We start from the raw sequence: 22406 nt of genomic DNA on the forward strand, positions 1-22406 counted from the left end.
CTCATCCAATCTCTGGGGATTCAGATCTCCTGCGGGCACAAAGAAACAGTTGCACAGGAGAAAAGATGACTGTGGGTCCCAGCAAGTCAGGAAGAGGACCAGTTCGTTCCTGATGAAGAGCTAGTTCTGAATAGTGATTCAGCTGTCCACAGTTCCAACCTGTTCACGAGGCTTGCTGCTGATGCTAACCTCAGGTGGATCCTCTGGTTACTCTCTGGCAACCTCCGCTCTAGACTCTTAGAACAAAGGAAAGCTCTGGCACTTGGACACCCTGGCCGTTCCGTGGTGGTCCGGGCTGAGTCTCAGGATGGTTAGGAGGCACGCTGCGAGAATGTCCTGCCCTTGGGAGCCTTCTGCTCCTGGGCCATCCTGCCCTAGAATTCTCCTTTGAATTCCCTTTAGAATTGTCCGAAATAGTCCTACAGGCTCTCTGTGTTGCCTGTTTTCACCTGGAGGAACTTCAGCTCGTTCATTGACTGAAAGTTTCATGGGCATCAGAATTCCACGTGGGTTACTCGGCCCTACCAGTCTCTGATTGGTTGATCAAGGTGAGATATGAGTCACTTACTCCTGACACCTAGGAATGCAGTCCAGATGTCCATCTGACACTCCCTAGACAGATAGGCGCCAATGGATGACCATTGATCATGATAGCCAGGCTTAGCTAAGTGCATCCCCATTTGGGAGCTATCCCTTATCAAAAGAAAACATCTTTAAATCAGCCTGCATGAATAGCTTCTCTGTGGCTGCGCCACAGAGATGAAGAGGGAGATGGGGCCTCATTTGGGAAAGCACAGCAACACTTAATTCTGTCTTATTAACAAGCATTGCCTCTACACAAGTATAACTTAGTTTATAAAGGAAGACATGATCCATCCATTAAAAATCCTAATTTATGATTTATTTGAGCAATTTAATTGCAATTTCTTTAGCGTGCTTCAATTTCATAATTAATGTGCAGGAAACTATCTAAATTATGTTACTTAGTCAATGTGAGCTTCATCTGGTTCAGCAATAATTTATATTTTGTCATGATTACCCATATTGTGTATTGTCAAAGAAATTCTTGTGGGTGAAGTATTGTTCAGGTGTATACAATCTTAAATCTGTATTTAAATAGGGGCCTTCAACAGTTTAATCCACAAGCATACTTTTTTTACATGTTATTTTATGTTACGTACTTAAGCAATATGGCTGAATGCTGTCATATTAAATATTAATGTTCATTATGTTTCAGAGGTTCAACATTTCATTCTATATGAAACTAAACAGTTTAATTGTAGAAATATTTTTCTCTTTCTACACCACTTTATTTCTGTCCTTAGAATGCCTTTCTCATCTATTTTCCACAAGGGATTTTTTTGTTAGTGAAAAGGTTTTTCATCTTGGGCAGTTGCTTGTTTCAGGAGGAAGAATATAGAATTCTGTTAAATATTATCATTTGAAATGGGAACATGGGGTAAAATCTCACATTTATTTATTTTAATCAAGTAATACATCATTAAGTCATGAAATAAATAATTAATAAATTAAATAATGTTATTTGTAAGTAAGGGAAGTTAGCTGCCTTTATTTCTGTTTATTGTTGAAGCTGAATAAAGGCAATTAAGTAATCCTTGACCCAGCACCGTTGCTTCTGTTTCTGTCAGTACTATTACTACTAGCATATTTAGTCTTGAAAATGTTAAAAAAAATAATTTCAATCCTTGAAGTTCAAAATACCGTATTCCCCTATGTTTTTTTTTATAAATATGTTCCTTATTACATAGATTTAATGCTGTTAAATGATTCATGTAATGGCACTGTATAAACTGACCTATTTTCTTAAAAGAATAACAAATCCGTCCTTTAGGTTTTCAAAAAATATCTGAAAATACAAGAACATGACTGAGCCAGTATGTATTCTAATTGGGTCAATACCAAATCTAATGAAGTTACCTTTTGCCCCCTAGTGGCCTTGGGATGTGATTAAACTTTAAAATAAAACTGAAAAAAATCATCTTTAATTGCAGCATTTAAAAATTGCTACCAGTAACAGAAGGACCCTTTTAAAAACAGTATTTAATTTTCAAATATGTTGAAATAAAAATATTTACCTATACCTATAGACAAATATAGATACCTAAAAGTTGCCAGACATCCCTGAGGTTACATCTGTTCATTTATTACTGCCAAAATCTCATAGAGTCAAAGCTAAAATTATAGTGTCAGGTTTTACAGTCAGTACACCTTTTAGAATGTCATTATATTGCAAATTCATTGTAATATTATATTTGGCCTTTACCATATTTTAGCTTGTTGTAAGGAAAAACCTTACAGTATAATGTAATAAATTGTTAATTTATGGTGGTGTACATCAATAACATCTGAAGCTCTCTGAGATGTAACATAACTCATAAATTGTAATTTCTAGGGTATACAGAGTATAAAATTAATCCACTCTGTCATGTTTAATAAAGATTAACAAAATTATCTCATTGAATGTTCTGGATAAATTAGGCTGTTCGATATCATTAAACCTTGTCTCCACCCCGTTCTGCATTGATAAGCAGTTTACTTAAAATACATTTAGTGAACTTTTGATTAAAAGCATAAGTGGAAGTTTTACTTGCTTTCTGAGGACATGAACATTTTAATAGCCCTTACAAAGCCCTTCCTCCCTATCTTCTTCACATGTGCTCTTCCTCACATTTCTGCTCTCCATGTGTTTAATGGGAAAGTCTTTGGTCCTCTTAAGCTGTGATGAGTTCACTATGTATGGTACATTTTCAAATAATATACAAGTAAAGAGATGTACTGTATTGAAGTACAGGAAGGAAGAAAATGTTTGTTTTGAAGGAATTTAGAAGATCAGACCATATAACAACTTATAAATTAAAGGAGGCCATTCAGCCATAATTTAGGAGTTTAGTAGCTTAGTGAAATTAAAGTTTTATTTAGCTGTTTTTTTTAACAATTTTTTGAGTTTGGACCTTCAAGCCTCTGACAGATACCCACAACTCACTGTGTAAAGAAGCATTTCCTATTCTCCCTGCTAAATGAATTCCCTTTTAGTTTCCGAGTGTGTAATAGACCCTTGCAGATCTCATCTTAGTCTCATTTTCTTTTAGACTTCAGAGATTTAGCTTTTGTAATCTCTCTGTTTTTAGAAACTGAAATACATTTTTAAACACTCATTAGTCATCTTATAAGAAGTAAGCATAAATCATATTAGTATAGATGGTTATATAGTAAATAGATATAATTGACATTGTTATATATGTATCACAACATACAATTAAGCATTTAAAAATGTGAAGAACAATAAATCATTGCTTACTAAAGGCTGTATAGAACTAAATGTGTTGTTTTACTAGTACAACACTGCCACCTAGTATACACTTAATTATGTAAATAGTGGCATTGCTCTAACTTGCAGCACCATACTCATTTGACCTTTTCAGTTAAAAAAAAATACTGATATCTAAATACTTATTAACATACTTAGCTTCTTAGGATGTTTCTGCAAGTTAAGTGGTTGAACTTTCATTGAATGTAAAAAAATGGGCAATGTCATTAAAAGACCAAATTACTTTGTTAAGTAAAAAATATGCATGTTAAAAATGTTAGCAGGATTGTACAGGGCCACTGAGAAGTGTCCAGTATATCTTGAAGGCAGGTAGGAAAACAGCTCAACCAAGATACAGAAAAACTAAGCAGAAATGCAAAAAGTAGTTTCTTCTAGATGAATAACACACTTCTTAATCCATATTTTAAAAATATGTATTTAATATGGAGAAGTAAAATATCTAAGCCTCATTATTGAATTGTTTATACAGTAAAGCTATTTAACTCATATTAAACTGACTCTAATTTAACTAACCAATGAGCACTTTCAGAGAGCAGGTTGAGTAGTGTAGTCTAGATATCACTGGCTTCATTCCCAGGGTATGTTGATTCATTCCTTCATTCCTTTCCCTTCCCATGGTGGTCAAAAGATTATAGCAGTGATCTGGGTTGATTAACAGTTGCTGAGATACCAAAATGTTAATTATTATTAATATATTTATAATAATAAACTTTATTTTATATAGTGCTTTAATTGTATAGCTTCTCAAATTGATTTGCAGTAAGAAGAAAAAATAGTTTACAAGAAAAAGGAGATAATAAAAGTAGCACAATGGATTACAAAAGTAGTATAGGATGCAAGGAGCAGACACAAACACGAATAAACTAAAGACATTCTGAAGAGGTTTTTGAGTCTGGATCTGAAAGCTCTCAGGGTAGGTGACTTTCTGATATTCTTGGGGATAATAAATTAGACAGGTACAGATAGATTTAGAAAAAAAAGACTAATTTGATTCACAGTGTCTCAAAAACTTTAATAATCCTTCTTTTTTATTTTAAAACACTTATAAACAAGAGGGGGGTGATTCTGACTGCAATTTGTGATTTATTTGTAATTCGTTTTGGATGTTGGCATCTAAAATTGTTTTTATAATTGGTATGAAATGTCTTAAACCAAAAAGAAATATTTCCAAACAACATTTGAACTTTGAAAGTATAATCCTTTTAGAATGACAGGTATTTCAGAAAGCAGCGACATAATAATCAACCCCCTCTTCATTTAATTTGTCAAATCTAACAATTTCATATGAAATTGCATTAGAAAATATAAATTTATATCTATCTAAATATACAGTATAGAACCTTGTATTGAAACACCCCTATTTTTCATTTAAAAACATTTTAAGAAGAATAACCAGAAATACTGTACATCACAGGTTCTACAGTAAAATAAAAAAGTTTGAAATACTGTGGAAGTAGCATGTGTGGAGAGTGAAAAGATCCATCACTTATGTGAAAGTGTTATAAACCCTCTCAAAAGTGGTCCCGTCCTGTCGTTCCTCTCAAAACATGATTTGAGAGGTACTGTAGTTGAGCAGAGCAGAGTTTGTCAGATGTGCTTTCAGTGTAACACAAGACAGCGGCTTCAAACAGTACGTGTTCCATCTGGAATGCAGACCAGAAAATATGTTCTTCATCTCCCTAGTGAATAGGTTTTGAAGGAATGCTTGCATAGTTGATTTGGCACTTATGTAGATTATCCTGTTGTGTTCCTGCTTCTGTACCAGGGAAATCAAAACATGTTTCATTAGCTGTTATCTAATTGTGATTTGTAATGGATATAAACAATAAATATATAAAAACCATTATGGAATATAAACAAATTTACAGGGAAACCATGCTGATGTAACCCCCCCTCCTTGTATACCATTATGTGTGGTGCAGATATTGATGATGAATATTTTTTTATAAATCTGTTTTGCTGGAACATTTAATCAGGTTGGTAAATAACAAATTGTGGAATATGGAGTAAGTGGGTGGCACAGTGACACAGTGATTTGCATTGCCACCTCACAGCAATTGGTTCAATTCTGGACCTGGGGTGCTATCTGTGTGGAGTTTGTATGTCCTCCAGGTGCACTGGTTAACCTTCCACATACCAAAGACATATTGGTTTGTTAAATGACTTCAGGAAAAATGGCCTTGATGGGAGTATGTGTGTGTCCCATCCAGACTGTATCCCTCCTTGTGCATGTTGCTTGCTGGGATAGGCTCCAGCTTCCCTGTGATACTAAATTGGATAAAGAGGCTAGAAGATGGATGGATATAAGTAAGAAATTATGCAACAGTAAAGAAGTTGTATCTGTTTAGTAAGAATTTCTGAAAGTTAAGCACCAGTTGATATACAGTGCACAGATTAAAATATTCTTCTCTCTTGTACATTCTGTATCTGATTAATTAAATGTCTCCCTACTATCATTAATTTGTCAGATAATTTTGATATACATTTAGGAACATATTAAGACAAGAAAGAAATGCAGTTTATCAAGCCTCAGTTTTTTTTTTTGGTTTCCACAGTTTATGGGGAGAAGCTGGATGAATCCAATATCCCTGTAAACTCAGAGCTCCAGTCTACTGAAGCACATAAATCTGCAGGGTCTACAACACCCAAGTCATCCAGGAAAGGAAAGGATAAGCCTGTGGAAAAATTAGATAAGGACAAATCTGGCAAGGAAAAAGAAGGACCTGCATCAAGACCAGATTCTCAGGTACAGTAAATAGGTAATGTGGCACCATTTCAAGAAACAAATAGGGGCCCACATGCAGTTTTAGTTGAATATGTTTTGAATCTGATAAATTGACAACTTGAACTTGTCTTGTTAGGCATCTTGCTTAAGATTAATCTTTTAACAATGGTTATTTGTTCCATACATTATTCCAGATGTTGTTAGACTCTAGATCTTTTTCATCATATTAATTCAAGCATAAATCAAAACATTTGCTCAATTTTATTGATTTGAACATTTTTAGGTGTCCTTTAAAAAGTCTTCCTCTGTATTGAAATAGGGAATTCCATAATGTGACTGACTAAAGTAGCTAAATCTTTTAAGCCTGGAGCAGAGAGCAATATGTGGAAGTGTTAATTCAGGAGCTCAGAATCCTAAAAGGCTGACAGTAAATCTAGAGGTCTTCTTTAAGATACAATGCATCACAAGGTCACAGGAACACAAGTGGAAAGCAAATTTGTGACCATCTTTAACCAGAACAAGAATCATATCTTTAAACAGATTGTCAGAGTCTAGAGTTAACTTTCAGGACATTGAAATTTACTTAATGCAATCTTTTAAGAAATAGAATTCTCAGACCTACAGTAGAGCTTTAAGATAGTAGAAATCAAACAAGCAATATGGGCTGAATGGGCCTGTCTTGTTTGTAACTTTTCTACTGCCCATACTTGTAGCATACATTTCCAAGCCCATCTCTTCCTGACATTTAGACCCTGTCTATATTTCAAGCATTATTTAAACTCTTTTGGGTTTTAACCAGAATGTACATACAGTACTTGTCCTTTCTTTGAATATTAGTATAAAAAAGTTAATGTATAAAATGTCAAAGATTTATGCATTTTTACAACACTGTTTTCCTATCCGACTTGACAATACTGTAATGCAACACAAAACTAAAAAAAATAAAGGTCACTTGTGCTGGGGATTTCAGAACAGATCTGAAAATAGACTGAAAATCTAGCTAAGTCTGAGAGAATAATATTCCACAAATGTTCTTCCTACTTTATTTCTCACAGGTGTCTATATTGTGTGAAAATCAGAAAAGGATATTTTTGAATAACCACTTGAAAGAAGTGGAAAACATTGGCAAGTTCAAAGCCCAGTAGACAAAGGCATAGCTAATCATACCTTTACATATGCATACTGAAAAGACCAATGAAGGCATAATTTTTGAGACACTAAGTTATAATTGATTAACATAAACTATTTAACATAACAACAACTATTTAAGAGTGTTCTTCTTTAAGATAGAGTGCAGTCTTTTGCCCTGAGCAGGCTGATTGGAGCTGAGTGTAAAAATGAACAATGAAGCAATAGCAATAATAAAATCAATTCATTCCTAAACTCTTGTGGTGATCTGCCATCTGAGCGAAGGCAGTTCATACTCACTGTTTTGACTTTTGATTATGAGTCTCTTGAAAACAGAATCATCTGGCTGTGATCTCAAGTTTTTTATTCATATTTGGTAATTACAAATACAGAAGATAAGATCAGGGGTCTGATTTACTGTGGATGGAATACTGTACATCAGCATACATATTACAAGATAATCTGGACTTCTTATCATATATTTTAGGCTCTGGATGTCAGCAAACCATCTTGGACTCTTCGAGTTGTAAGTGACAGTAATGATGCAGAAACAATAGACATCAGGAAGGACACAGAACGTGTGGATGAAATCAAGGCAATGAAACAAGCTTGGGAAACTGCGGAACCTGGGAGGTCTATCAAGGTCTATTGTTTTTTTGCAAGTTGTGTGTAGTATTAAATTCTATTGTCTGTCTATAATGTAAAAATCCTGTTGACTACAGCAACACCTTTTATGTAATGAAACATTTCTGGTTTCATTACCAAGTGGGCTAGATTGGCCAAATAGCCTCCTCTCATTTTTGTAAGCTTTCTTATGTTCTCATGTTTTGACACCAGATAATGCTGCAAAAATAAACCTAGTACATTTACAGTTAATTACTATCTCTTGACTTACAGTATCTCATGTAAATTGATTATTACAGAAAATGTTCTTAGATAAATGAGTTAAAAGGGTGGTAACATTATTGATCAAATATAATAATTAACAATAAAATTAATAATAAACATATTATTATTATTATTATTATTATTATTATTATTATTATTATTATTATTATGGGTTATAGATTTTCTAAATAATCATTTAAATATGGGCTTTGATATACAGACTTTTTTGATAGATCGATTTCTGTTTTTGTAGTGTGAGATCTTAGATCTGAAAAAAAGAAAAATTATTTAAATCAGCAGTTATGACCAACAGTTTTATTGTTTCTGTTTTTAGGCCATGCAATCCCGCCTGCAGTTTATTAATAAACGCTTACTAAAGAAGACTTCAGAAGCCCTTGACAAGGGGGGTGGGGTTCTTATCACCACCGTGACTGGAGATGGAGGTGCAGTACCATTTTTCATTATATTTCATTACACATCACGTGTTAAAGTTAAGTAAATAATAACTTACACTTATATAGCATTTTTCTGGACACTCCACTCAATGCACTTTACAGGTAATGGGGACTCCCCTCCACCACCACCAATGTGCAGCATCCACCTGGATGATGTGACGGCAGCCATAGTGCACCAGAATCCTCAACACATATCAGCTACCAGTGGGGAGGAGAGCAGAGAAATGTAGGCAATTCATAGATGGGGATTATTAGGAGGCCATGATTGGTAAGGGCCAATGGGAAATTTGGCCAGGACACCAGGGTTACACCCCTACTATTTTCGAGAAACGCCCTGGGATTTTTAATGACCACAGAGAGTCAGGACCTCGGTTTTACATTTCATCCGAAGGACGGCGCCTGTTTACAGTATAGTGTCCCCATCACTATACTGGGGCATTAGGACCCACGTGGACCCCAGGGTGAGCGCCCCCTGCTGGCCCCACTAACACCTCTTCCAGCAGCAACCTTAGTTTTTGCCAGGAGGTCTCCCATCCAGGTACTGACCCAGCTCACACCTGCTTAGCTTCAGTGGCTGCTGGCTTAAAAGTAAACACAGCTTTATATTTTAAAAACTACTGCAAAACAAAAACAATAATCAAATGTATTCTTACCTAAATTTATTGAAATGAATGCTGTAATGATTGCTATTGGATATTAAATGAGGCTGAACATAAGGAATAAAACACTCAGTACTTCTTCTTTGATGGGGACAGTCAGAGATCTACAGTGAAAGATTTGCCACCAACAGCTAGAGATATCTGGAGATACCTATGAATCCATTACCGAGAAGTTCAAGGCTAACGACCTGGTTGGTGCCCCACCATGAAGCGAATGTAGGTTTCACCCAAATGCATAAAAATAAAAGCTATAAATAAATTTGAAAGAGGTGACATGGGTTATAGCAGTTTAGGCTTCTGTTTCACAGCTTATACAATAGGTTCAATTCTGGCCTGGGGAACTCCATATGCTCTCCCAGTGTCTGGATGGGATTTCTCTGAGTGCTCTGATTCTCCCTCCCAGAAACACACTAGATTAACTGGTGTCTCAAAATTGAATTTATTCCCTCTGACAAACAAGTGTTCCAGTATCAATCCTCGCTAGGAGTAAGAAGATTTCAGATAATGGATGAAAAAAAAATAAAACCATGAGATTTAAAGAGTTTGAATCACACTATTCTCTGATCACACTTCTGTAGTGTGAAGAATACTGCCATCATTTGGAAAGCCCACCTCCAAAAGTGAGATTTTATAATGATAAAACTAGATTTAAAAATATTTTAAAAACTGCTCATACTGATAAAATATTTTCATGACCATTATTTTGACACTTTTCTGCAAAACAAAAGTGTGGATTGAAGATAGCAGTTTGTTATTAATAAATCAGAACAGACAGTAATAGGAACTATGTTGAACACTGATAAAAGGTTAGTGATGCACCTTGGATTTCCATCACTTTTAAACAATTAAATGTTTTTTGACCTATTTTTCTCTTAATTTATGTCCCTGGAATTAATCTATAGAAGCTACTGCATCTCTGTGTGAGACTTTTCCAAAATTGAGTCTTCCAAACTTTCCATGTAATATGGGTGTAGGAATTCTGTTACTAAGATCTGTGTAATTATCAGAATGTGGACAAGTACACGTCAAATTCAAAATAAGAGATATCTCTACAGTGTTTATCTAACAAACTATAAAAAAACAAAGTAGGATGTTAAAAAAACAAAGATGAAATAGGAGTCAAAAGTGAAACCAGGTGTTTTTTAAAGAAAGGTTTTAAAGTCTTAAAAAATTGACTTTGAGAAATGTTGAAAATCTTTATTCTGTAGGTAACCGATTTCCTTAAAGATAAAAAAGATAAAAATATTTTTTTCAAAAGTCATAAAAAATCATACTACTACATCATACTACAATTCTACAAAATTATGGTGCCTTCCAGTGATTTCCCATTTTGTTCAATTACAAGTTGCAGTATGTACTGTATACATATATTTAAAGTTAATATTTAAATTATATTCAAACTGTTCAAACTGAAAACGTTTATGGGTGAAAGAAGTAAAATGTCAGAAAAGAAAAATTAAAAACTAAAATATGTTCATTGAGTAAGTGTTCAAAGCCTTTTTCATGCTTTTGGTCCTGAAGACCAAAAGCTCAAAACCAACTATCACATTTGTTATGTATCATTGTAATTGAACCAAATGGGACATAATTGGAGGGAGTCAATTCTATAGTTTGAGATTCTTAATAATAATAAACTTTATTTTGTATAGTACCTCCTTCTTCAGGAGCTTTACAGAGGGAGAAGAAAAAAATACACAGTGAGGGGAGATAGCACAATCAAACATTTACAATGAAGGTTTGGAATACAGAAGGAAAGCACTGGTGCAGACACAGAACCAGTTAAATAAAAGCATTTCTAAAAAAGAAGGTTTTGAGTCTAAATTTGAAAGAGCTCAGGGAAACTTACGCTCTGAAATCTTTAGGGATAGAATTCCAGAGCTTTGGGGCATAGCTAGAGAAGGCCCTGTCACCCATATATTGAGCAAAGTTTACAAGGTAGGGAGTAGGATGATAGTAACTCAGACAGGTATTGAGATGCAAAGGAACAAGTAATAGGTTTATTCCATGCTGAAAAAAAGAAGAAAGAGAACACAACGTTTCGGCCGTGGAGCCTTCTTCAGGTGTCACCTGAAGAAGGCTCCACGGCCGAAACGTTGTGTTCTCTTTCTTCTTTTTTTCAGCATGGAATAAACCTATTACTTGTTCCTTTGCAGCCTACGCATGCTGACGCAGCTACCCACCTGAACAGGTATTGAGATGCCAAGCCCTGTAGAGCCTTAGGTGAGCATGAGGATTTTTAAGTTGACAAGAAACATGATAGGAAGCCAGTGCAAGTACTCCAAGACAGAAGTAATGTGAGCACTTGTATTAGATCTGTTCAGGATTCTGACTGCCAAATTCTAGACATACTATAGTTTGTTCAAAGAGGATATAGCTACCCAAGTGATAAAGTAACAGTAATAAATTCTAGAGAAAACAAAAGAGTTTACCAGCTTTTCAGCATAGTCCGGCGATATTTCTGAGGAGGAAGAACAATGTTTTTACATATGTTGCACATATGGGTCAAATGTCAAGCCTGAATCAAATATCTCCCCCGAGTTCTTCAATTTTGATTGAAACTCAAGTACAGTACCATTCCGAAATAGGGTTACTGCATTGCTTTTACATAATTGATCGGGGGTGCCACGAAGCATGACTTATCACAGTTTAAATGAAGGAGGGTTTGAGTCTTCCATGTTTTCATGTCAACTCAAATACGCCATTGTGCAAATGAACCTAACTTTTAATATGTTTTGAAATACTGCGTACATGGAGGGTTGAGCCCAGACTAACTGAGGAAGTAAGATATAGGATTTCTGGTATGAATGGTAGGGTCACTGGGATATCACAATCCACCAGCTCCACCAGTTTCCCTCACTTCACTCTGGAACAGACAGTGATCCCAGCTTCAGGCTCTTTCCCAGCCAAATGTTTGGTGTTAAATAGGCACCTGCCACAATACATTTGCAAGAGAGATACTAAGAATTAGACGGTGGTCTTTCACCATTAAAATGCTTCATATGACATTATGTCTCATAACGTATATTAATAAAGAGTTTGAAAAGGTACCAATTGAATTGTTATAAAGATTCTTCAACAAATGTATTATGTACATGACAGTATTTGTAGACACTTTAGAATACGAAATACATTTTTCTCTGATACTAATGAAAAATAAATACTTCATATTGATCTCCTACAGCTGCTCTCTCGCCTTCACCAGAAGACCCATCAACACCACCAGGTCTAGATCTTCATCACCAGGTTCAAGGAGATTCCTCCCAGCCTACTATGCCACCTCTCATAGATCTGACTCCATTTATCAGGTCTGAGTAGATTTTTGTATTATATTGTCATTTTAAATGATCATTATTGTTTTTCTAAGTTTTTCCTATTTAAAATAGAGCATTCCCCTATAGATACCAGCAACTAGAAGATGCCTGCTCTCTCAAACAGGCCCAGATGTACTGTATACAAAGGCTATTACTTTTCAATGTTTGCCCCTCATATTGCAGTAATATCTTTGTGGGCTCAATACTCAAATGTCATCTGGCAGCTCCCTGGGAGCCAACACTCCACAAAATAGTGAAGGACCTTCCTTCAGTCTTTGTCTCTAGATAAATTATGGTATTACCGTCATTTCATGCAGGATTCATTTAACAACTGAAACTGTTATTTTTTGTGTTATTGTACATTTAATTGTGCTAGTGTAGGAAGTTGGAGGTTTTAATTTTCTGTAACAATCATAATTTGTAACAGTACATTGTGAAAGTACATGACCACTTTTAGGACTAAAACATAATAATTTACAGTCTCACACACAGATTCTAAATATAGAATATACAATATATTGATATAACCAAAACATGTATAACAAATAAAAAAACATAATAGCATATTTCTGTGAAACAATCTGCCGTGAATGCGAAATGCAGATCATTCACTCAGGGATTACAAAGATCAGAGTTAACAACTTCAGAGATAAAATACGCATTAACTGTTCTATTGACTAGTTCTATAATGCATCACTGTCTAGTTTTATCAGTCTTGTAAAAGTAAATCACATTTATAGTTTCAGACACAAGTAAATATACATTTACTATTATGAACTAAGCATCAAACTTACTTGTGATAATAGTTTGCTCGAGAATAACATGAATAATGAAATTTAATACTGAAAGATCTGTTGAACCAGATGTCCTTGATGAGTTTAAACTTTGTGCTGGTAAAAGCTGGCTGTAGCAGTTACTCGGTGCTGGGAGAGAGAGCTTTAAAAACAGTCTTTAAAAAAGTCTGTGGAGTTTTTCTTCTTGAGGTTCACAAGGTAGACAAAGGGGAACTTAATTTGTTCAATGCTATAGCTTTTTGTTCAGAATGTTCTGGAAATTGTCAAAAAGAAAAAGTCCAACTGTGATCAATTAAGTTGATCAGGCGAAAATAACAGTGGGTTTGTAAACACAAGATTTCTTCTGATTCAGGAAGAACATCTTGGGCAGAATTCAGTACATTTCTGACTCACTCTCTCAGCCTGGCATCCTGGAGATTCAAGTTTTAAGTTCTGACTTCAACTACTTGTGCTCACATGGTTGTAAAAGTCAGTTTGCCAGGTTAGAGAGAGATTGAGAGAGCTAGTGGTTCACCAGAGAAAAAGGACATGTTCCAGTTTATGTGGGGCGAAATCACAAGTTGGTGATAAGCTAAGTTGCTATCAGGTTTGTTTCTAGTACACACCTACAGATCCCCATTTGTTTGATCTTCCTTTGGGTGATGGATAGTGACCTTTGACCTCTGTGGTGTTTAGGAATGAACTAGACTGAAGACTGCTGGAGCCCATCTGTGCTATACAGTATATCATTGATACAACACTGAGTTTTATGAAGTCTCTAATCAGAGGGGGCTTCTTTAGCCAAATTCCTCTGCATTAGGGAGAGGCACCAATCTACTTTGTCAAGGCACATAAAGCTTATTAGAAATATTTAATTACGCTTAAGTCTAAGTGAAATAATAGACCTTATCTCTAGTTTACAGAAGCATTATACTGCAAAGTATGGCACCCTGGGAATTTTCAGTAGTTTTAGTAGTCCACCTTAAATGAGTACAAATTCTGCTCTATTCTATATTCTTACAATATTGAACATTCATTACATTTATGACTTAAAGAAATTGAAAAACAATAAAATCAATAATAATTGTCAAATAATAATGAATCCTCCCATATGAGATCTCACTTCTTTCTCTGCATTGTCCATACCATGCAATTCCATGCCCTTCCAGCATTTTCAATGGGAAATTGGTGCACAATTCACCTATTTCCCATTGAACCTAAACCTGTTTGTTGTTTTTTGTCATTACATTATTTAATACATTTTAGCCTTTTCCACCTGTAATATGTTACTTTGCTCTTCCTTTTCATAACCTTTTACTTACATAATCAACCAGAATCCACAGCTAAGACTGATAAATTTAATTTAATTTGTAAAATGGTCTAGAAGTTTTTTCTCCTTTGCTAGTGTCTGCCATGCTTAATGTTGGATATTTACCTTCTATTCTCTACTAGGGTCTTTCAGTTGTCCTGAACCCTTGTCAGAATTATCTTTTTTGCATTAAAGCCAAACTTTCAGACTTTCTAATTCCTGGCACACTCACTCACTTGTATATATATCTCACAATCATTGTAACAGTTTAATCCTTAAAAGATAAAATATATTGTGCACTTTTAGTCCACTAAGATAAATGATTGTCATATGAATCTTTCAATTTACATACAACAAAGAATACAATACAAAAAAGAAAATACCTTCCTTACAGTAAAAATGCATGATCAATTTTCTAAAAGAGGCTTGGGATGATAAAAGGTCCCAGCATGAATGAAACTATTCAGCTTTACTTAACATGCAAAGCCTTGTTTCCACTAGGCACTTCACACAGATTGTCTGGATTAAGGGCACCTCCAATTACACTGAAGTACACATTTTAGCCTAGCCCAAACTAGTCTCTTATGACATATTATGCAATACTCATTAAGTACGAACCTGTCCAGGCAGAGGTATATTACCTTCTCCAAAATTACTGGTACCCTTGATAAAGATGAGTAAAAAAGGCTGTATAAAACACAGATATGTTGTAATTTTCCAACATGTGGAATATATTTTACTTTATTAATGATTCAATAGAATAAGCTAAAATTACTAATTTCTCAAATAATAACTTTATCTCCAAAAACGTATCTGCCACAATATTTGGCACCACTATTTTCAGTAATGTTTGCACAGATAACAGCACTGAGCCTTTTTCTGTAATGTTTTATGATAATAAAGAACACATTGGGAGAACACATATCTTATACTATTCATCCATACAGAGTATTTTGATATCTTTAGGTCTGTGCTTATGGGTTCAAGTTCAGAGAGTGAATAGTCAAAAGGCAATGTTGCTTTTGTGGTCAGTCATTTCCTTGTGGATTTTGATGTGTGCTTGTGATCATTGTCTTGCTGGAAGATCTACTTGAGGCCAAGCATAAACCTCCTGGGAGACCAGACCTGGCAACCAGATTTTTTAGGATTTAGGAAAATAGCCCTATAACATAAAATATATTTTTATAGAACACCTTATGTAAAATACTGTACTGTAAAATATGGTATGTTAGAACACCATATTTTACAGTACAGTAGGTATTATCTCCTTCTCTGAATATGTCTTCTTCTTTTAATGCCAAACCCACCATTGGTGTCGGTGGGCAAAGAGCTTTATTTTCATTTTATCATAGCACCTGGTTCCAATACAAGTGCCAATGCTGTTTATAAAACTCCAGGTTCTTATGTTTTTGGTTTCATCTCAATAATTATTTTTTTTGGAAGGTCTTGCAATTACAGTAGCTTATTGGCATGGAGGTGGTGTCTATTTGTAAACTTTGAGACTTGCTGACCCCAAGATACATCAAAGTTCTGTAATTCTCCAACTGTGACCCTTGGATTTTTCTTTGACTCCCAAACCATCCTCTTTACTGTATGTCGGGGCAAGAAACTGTACACTTTCATCCTCTAACAGACAAGTTCACCACTGTTCCAGGGGTTTAAAACTTATTAATTTAAAACTTGCTATTACTGGTTAGTGGTATATTTAGTTGTTTTTTTTATACCTATTGCCTGATTTATGAAGGGTAACAACTATGTGTCTCTTTTCGTTTGTGAGTTATTTGCCTTTCTCCATGGCGATGGATGACATATGAATTTTTATATGTGTTTTCTCTCACTTATATACCCCAGTAGAAGCAATGGAAGATCATAATACAGGTACCTAAAACTAAGATGAGTAGAATGCAAAAGATAGAATGTTAACACAGATTTAATTTTGTTTGATTTTATTTATAAGAATATTTAGGGATGCCAAAAATATTTACATCTATCTTTCTGGGAAATAAAATTATTACTTGTTAACAAAAAAAAAACTTTCTCTTAGTAATTGCATCAAAATATCAGAATATAGTTTTATATATTGGTGAGCATGAAATATAGCTTAATACCCATATTGTTTATTTTATATAGTCTTTTTGCCTATCTTTATCAAGGGTGCAAATAATTTTGGAGGTGACTATGCAGTATATGTACTGTACTGTAACAATGTTATGCACCATCAATGTTTAGGGAAAAGCTAAATTATGTCAGACAACGAAGTGTCATCTATACTTCATCTTAACCTTTGAAATGATAAATTCCAGTAGAAATAAAAACTCTTTAATGTACCAAGGTATAATATAGTATGTAAATTATTTATATGGTGTAAAACAACCAATAAAAACATCATTTTAACCACCACTACAAAAACTTATCAGTGATGTTTTTATAAGAAAATCTCAAAAACAAAACAAAATCTCCCCATTTTATTCTCAAAGTTGTATTTCTAAATTTGCAATTTCAAGTGTTAGCAGTGAAACTTAAAGAAAGCCTGTATTTATGCAGGAAACTATCTGTCATTGCACAGCAGGTTAAGTGAGGTCATAATACCCCTGTGAATCCCCCTTGTAGCTAATTTTTACTAATTTAATCTGATAATATTTTGGTATATTCATTAAAAGCTATTTTAAGCAAACCAACTTTGCTGTCCCTCAAGAGATCTCCTTTCATTGATGTTACCTTTCCATCTAATGTCTACTCCACGTGTCAAAGTAACAGGAGGAGAACCTGTTATACCATGAAAGTAAAATTAGTCTGAAATGTTTCACCCCTCAAGATTACTCATTAATAAAGATTACAGACTTTTTTTTCAATATTCATAATTGTGTTATATGAAGGTCAAAGACAGTAATAATGATTCTCCCAACTTTTGGTGATTAAATTGTTCTTTTGAAATTAAATTCCTCCTGGTTTTCTCTTTTTAAAAATAAAATAAAAATGGGTTTATCATATTTCAGGAAATGACATGACTGATATATACATACAGTACATATACATGCAAAATGTATATGTTACAAAATTACAAAACGTTGTGGGAGCAATTATAGACCTCAATAATTATTTATTTATATTTTGCATTATGAAAGTATTCTTGATTAAACAATAAACTATTAGAATTCTTAATATATTCATATAGTATTCCCCGCATAATCTTCATTCATCCATCCATTTCCTAACCACTTTATCCAATACAGGGTTGTCAGAACCTATCCCAGGAAGCAACTAGCATGAGGTGGGATATACCCTGGACAGGACTCCATTCCATTGTAGGGCACACACAGATACAATCACACGCACTCACACCGGGGCCAATATTCCCAGAAGCCAATTAACTATCAGTACATATTTGGACTGTAGGAGGAAACCCATGTTAACACTGGGATAACATACAAACTCCACATAGATAAAAGCTCCAGTGCTGTGAGCCAGCAATACAATACATAAAAATGATAACAGAATATTGAATTGTTCACACAAAGTGTAAAGAGTTCTTTTAGAGTCACTATTGAGCCTGTTTATCCCTCACATTGTGTATATCACTCCTTTGTTAATCTCCTTAACAGAGCAAAGCACAGTGCAATTTGCATATTCACTATGACTGGCAGATTGAAACACCTTACTGCTCACCAAAACTCAATTTTTTGGGGTGTATTTATGTTTATATGGCCAGTTGTAATTTTAGAGAGTGACACCTAATTAAATTTGCCAGAGTGCATGGGCAGCAAATAATCAGCCTGTACACCCATTCAGATCAGAATAGCATTTACTGTATAGTGACAATAGCATTTTGGGGAACTACAGGTTCCCTTTTTTATTAAGTGAAATAGATCAATTGTTTGAAATACATGAAAGAGGCTCAAAAAATGTACAAGTACCTGCTTTGGATTTCTATAATAAATTCACAGCACACATAATGATCCCTGTGGGTGTTTAATAGCAAGAGTATCTCTTATTATAAGTGTTAAGTATAATGTGTTTTTGGTTAAATAAAGCTGTTAAGGTTTTTTGTTTCTTCGTAGAAAATCTAAAGAAGAGTCTGTGCTGAAGGACGACTTCATCACATTACAGCAGGAGAGGGAGAAATCAGAAGAATTCCGAAGGTTCCGCCTGATGCGAGACCTGATAATGGAGCACAGAGAACAGGAGCAGCTGTCAAGAAAGGAGCTGAAGAAAAGACAGCTAGAGATGTACGAACAGCTACAGGTGAGAAGCCAGGAATTTTACAGCACGGAAGACTGTTTCCTGTTTAAACCCTTTTTGCTACCTATCACTTCTTGCTTCATCAAAATGCCCATGCTCATCAATCAAAATTTGAAAAGGAGTGAAAGTAAGCTTCATTCCAGGGTGGCTGACAGCTAGCCATGTAGCCACTGACATTTTTATTAAAATGGAGTCTCTCTTAGTCTCTTGTTGTTGTTTGTACACCTGCAGCTGTAGGCATTACTAGTAAGGGATTATTTTTTCTCCCATTTGATCATATATTAGACAATCTAGTGATGTGCCCATTAGGTCTGCTTCAGGCAGACAGGGCTCCTTTCTCTTGTTGTAATAACCTCTGCTGCACATACAGTATTAGGTATTCCTTGTCTAAAATAAAGCATTTCTGAAGTCTGCTATCAACAGTTTTCACTTTATATGATTTAAAAGAAAAAAATAAATATTTATAAAAGGGGATGTGTTTCACAAAACTATTGAGATTGTACAACATCTCACACGTATGCAGGTGGTACTGGATGTAAACAGGCAGAAGATCCTGACAGCACGGGAGTTGTATCGCAGCAAGCTGCTGGAGTCGGAGCTCAGGAAACAGGAGGAGGATGCTGCACTGGAGGGAGCTCGTCAGGCTGAGCTGGAGAAAAACTCCCCACCACGTCAGAAGAGCCCCAAGCGGGGAAAGAGTTCCAGCAAGAAGAAGTAAAATGCTGAGGCTACTACTTCTTAGCTTCCATATGTATTCATTAAGCCTCAAAGTATTTTTTCTACTGCTTGTTTTTAGAAATAACTATTAAGTGCTGGTTTGGAATTTTAGGTAAAATCTGCAGCTGTCTTGATTTTCTTAGTTGTATTTTTTTGGTCATTTTTAAAACGGAATTTGCTGAGCGTTATTCAGCATTCATATGCCTTATATCCTTAAAATTTCCTTCTGACTAATAAGCAGTATAGATGCTATTAATCTTTTAGAGTAAGTGGTAGTAGACCTCAAATTTGAATCATATTTATACAAATGTGAATCTCTTAGTCACATTGTCAGACTGTAATCAGAATGGTGACAACAGGATCAAGCTAGCTCCTCCAAAAAGTCATTTTCCTTCATAAACAGTAGATTTAAGTCAAATCTAGATTCCACCAAACATATTTCACCAAGTCAAAGTGACAGAGTATTCAAACACTACATTGTTAAATTAAAAGTTTTTTTACAGTATTTTACTTACAGTAGATTAAGGTTAATTGCCATGAACGACAAATAAATTGTCTCCAATTGAGTATACACAGTAAATAGTAAATATCCTGCAAAGGAACATTATTAAATTCTATATCTGTATTGAAAACCTTTTCATGTCATATTTCTTGTTTATGAAGTATCTTCAAGGAGTATGCTGTTGCTTCTGCTTTTATTTCATTGGCAAAACCTACAGTATGTATACAATTGGTATTTTTTATGGAGATGACATTTGTTCACAAGTGTGCATGTTTTTTTTTCCCATTTCTTTTATTCTTGATCATATCATCTTAATGTAAAAAAAAATGGTCCATATTATTTCTTAAATAAAAGTTCATAGTTTTTTTATTTACTATTTAAATATTTTTACCCTAATGACTCACAAAGCTGTGTCAACACGTGTCAGTAAGCTTGATAAAATTATTAAGCATAAGAAATGTCTTACAAACAGCCAAAAATTGTAATTTTTCTGAAGGTAAAGGAGCCTTAAATGTATAATTAATCCAGTTTTCTTACAGAGTCTTGGATATAGACTCTGTAAGAAAATTGTAGGTTATTTTGTTAATGCCTCAGAGTTATAAGCGTAACATATGGTTTGTCTACTTTGCTACATGCATCATTATTTTGTTTAAAGTGGAGACTGCCATATTTCTAATATTTTTTTATCTTAGAAATTGCTATGCAACAATTTTTCTCCTTCAATTTGGTGTTCATTTAGTGATTCAGAGAGATTTTTTCATGCCATATCTATAAATAGTCTTGAAGCTGGATGAAAAGGACCACAGTGCCATCTTGTGGTATCATTCTATTGCTGAAAAGGTGAAGTATGACACTATATCTGTATCTATTCCTGCTGACTTTCTCTTAAGAAATAATAAATGTAATGCATTTTTTTCTTTGATTTGATGTATTAAAAGCTATTACCAAATTCAGGCTTTTTGGTCAATTTTGTCCATGATAATGTTATTATCTTTCTGTTGTCAGTAAGATTAACGTGTGTTTCTTTATCGGGATGTATCATGTGGTGCTTGTATTAGATATGGCATCTGGAAATTTGTGCTCTCACTACAGATTGGATTGGATTACTCACCACCTGGCAGAGGTAGACAAAACCAATGCAAAAATCATAAATGTGAATCTTGACAATTAATGCAACCAACATTTAAAATGGCTGTTCATCGATAATATTAAATGGCTTATAAGGCATAATATAATATGTAATTATTTTGTATTAACACCAACACAATTTGATTACACCAACCAAGAGAATGCAATTTCTTGACCTTTGGAGGTACAGTATCATCAGGATGGGCCAAGGGAGAAGGTACAGTTATTTTGGTAAGAAAGTTGTTTTCTATGGCATGTGGGAAGGTTTGACTGGAGATACTGGCTTGGAGGATGAACGTGAGACTGAAGATGAATTTGGCTACCGGAATAGTTAGGGGTAGATTGGTAGGGCTGCAATAGGAATAGACTGATGTTGGCATCACAAGACCAACCACTGAGAGTCCTCAAAGTAAACCAGTGAATTTGAAGAGATGGTACGGAGGAGGCTGAGAAGTGGCTCTGGCTGTTAAGGGGACCAGGTGAAGGTGCAGGTGTTGGAAATGAAGAAATGGATGAGAGAGCTAGGACAGGGTGATGGCAGATTGGAACTGGAGTTCTGGGGAGGATTGAATTCCATGAGAAATGTAGCTTCTGATTCCGAGTTCAGTGGCTCGCTTTGACAGTAGGAGAACTGGGGTTGGTTTAGTTAGAAAAGGCAATGGAATGGATCCTCAGAGAGCTGCACAGTAGGTTCTGCCTCTTTTGTGAGGGCAAACACTAAATTGTATCATGCAAAAGCAAAACTCTGTAAGCTAGAATTACAGCAAAACTAGGGTTTGATCTCCCAAACAAATTTAAAACTAAATTTTTGAATATGCTAATTAACTTGATTGTATTTAATCTGAAATTGTGGCTTCAAATTGGTGTAAAAAATGAAATGAGGAAGAGTGTTTATCTGGTCAGCACTGTAATTAGCATTGCAGCACTGGGGTCCTTGGTTCATGTGGAGTTTGTATGTTCTCCCTGTGTTTGTGTGTGTGTGTGTGTGTGTGTGTGTGTGTGTGTGTGTGTGTGCCTCCAACAGTCCAAAAACATACTGCTAGGTTAAATGGGTTCTGGGAAAACTGGCCCTCATCTCAGTATGTGCATGTTTGTGTCTGTGTGTGTCCTTTGATGGACTGGTTTTCTGTCTATATACTGCCTTGAACCCATTGTATGCTGGGATACACTGTGGCTCCCTTGTGACCTTGCATTGGGTAAAGCAGTTAGAAAGTTTTAGAAAA

At 35.0% G+C, this 22406-nt stretch overlaps 1 protein-coding gene across 2 annotated transcripts in view; it reads left to right on the forward strand.

The window, feature by feature from the left end:
* The window catches only part of adgb (androglobin), a 115193-nt gene extending 94185 nt beyond the window's left edge, over positions 1–21008 (forward strand). For both annotated transcript variants that reach the window (XM_015349156.2, XM_015349148.2), the window contains exons 30-35: positions 5905–6095; positions 7690–7845; positions 8425–8533; positions 12386–12509; positions 18656–18839; positions 19360–21008. In XM_015349156.2, coding sequence (XP_015204642.2) covers positions 5905–6095; positions 7690–7845; positions 8425–8533; positions 12386–12509; positions 18656–18839; positions 19360–19554 — 959 coding nt within the window. In that variant the 3' untranslated portion in view covers positions 19555–21008. The remainder of the gene's footprint in view (positions 1–5904; positions 6096–7689; positions 7846–8424; positions 8534–12385; positions 12510–18655; positions 18840–19359) is intronic.
* The last annotated feature ends 1398 nt before the right edge of the window (positions 21009–22406 follow it).

The sequence above is a fragment of the Lepisosteus oculatus genome, chromosome 2 (genome assembly GCF_040954835.1).
Source record: "Lepisosteus oculatus isolate fLepOcu1 chromosome 2, fLepOcu1.hap2, whole genome shotgun sequence".
Classification (NCBI taxonomy): domain Eukaryota; kingdom Metazoa; phylum Chordata; class Actinopteri; order Semionotiformes; family Lepisosteidae; genus Lepisosteus; species Lepisosteus oculatus.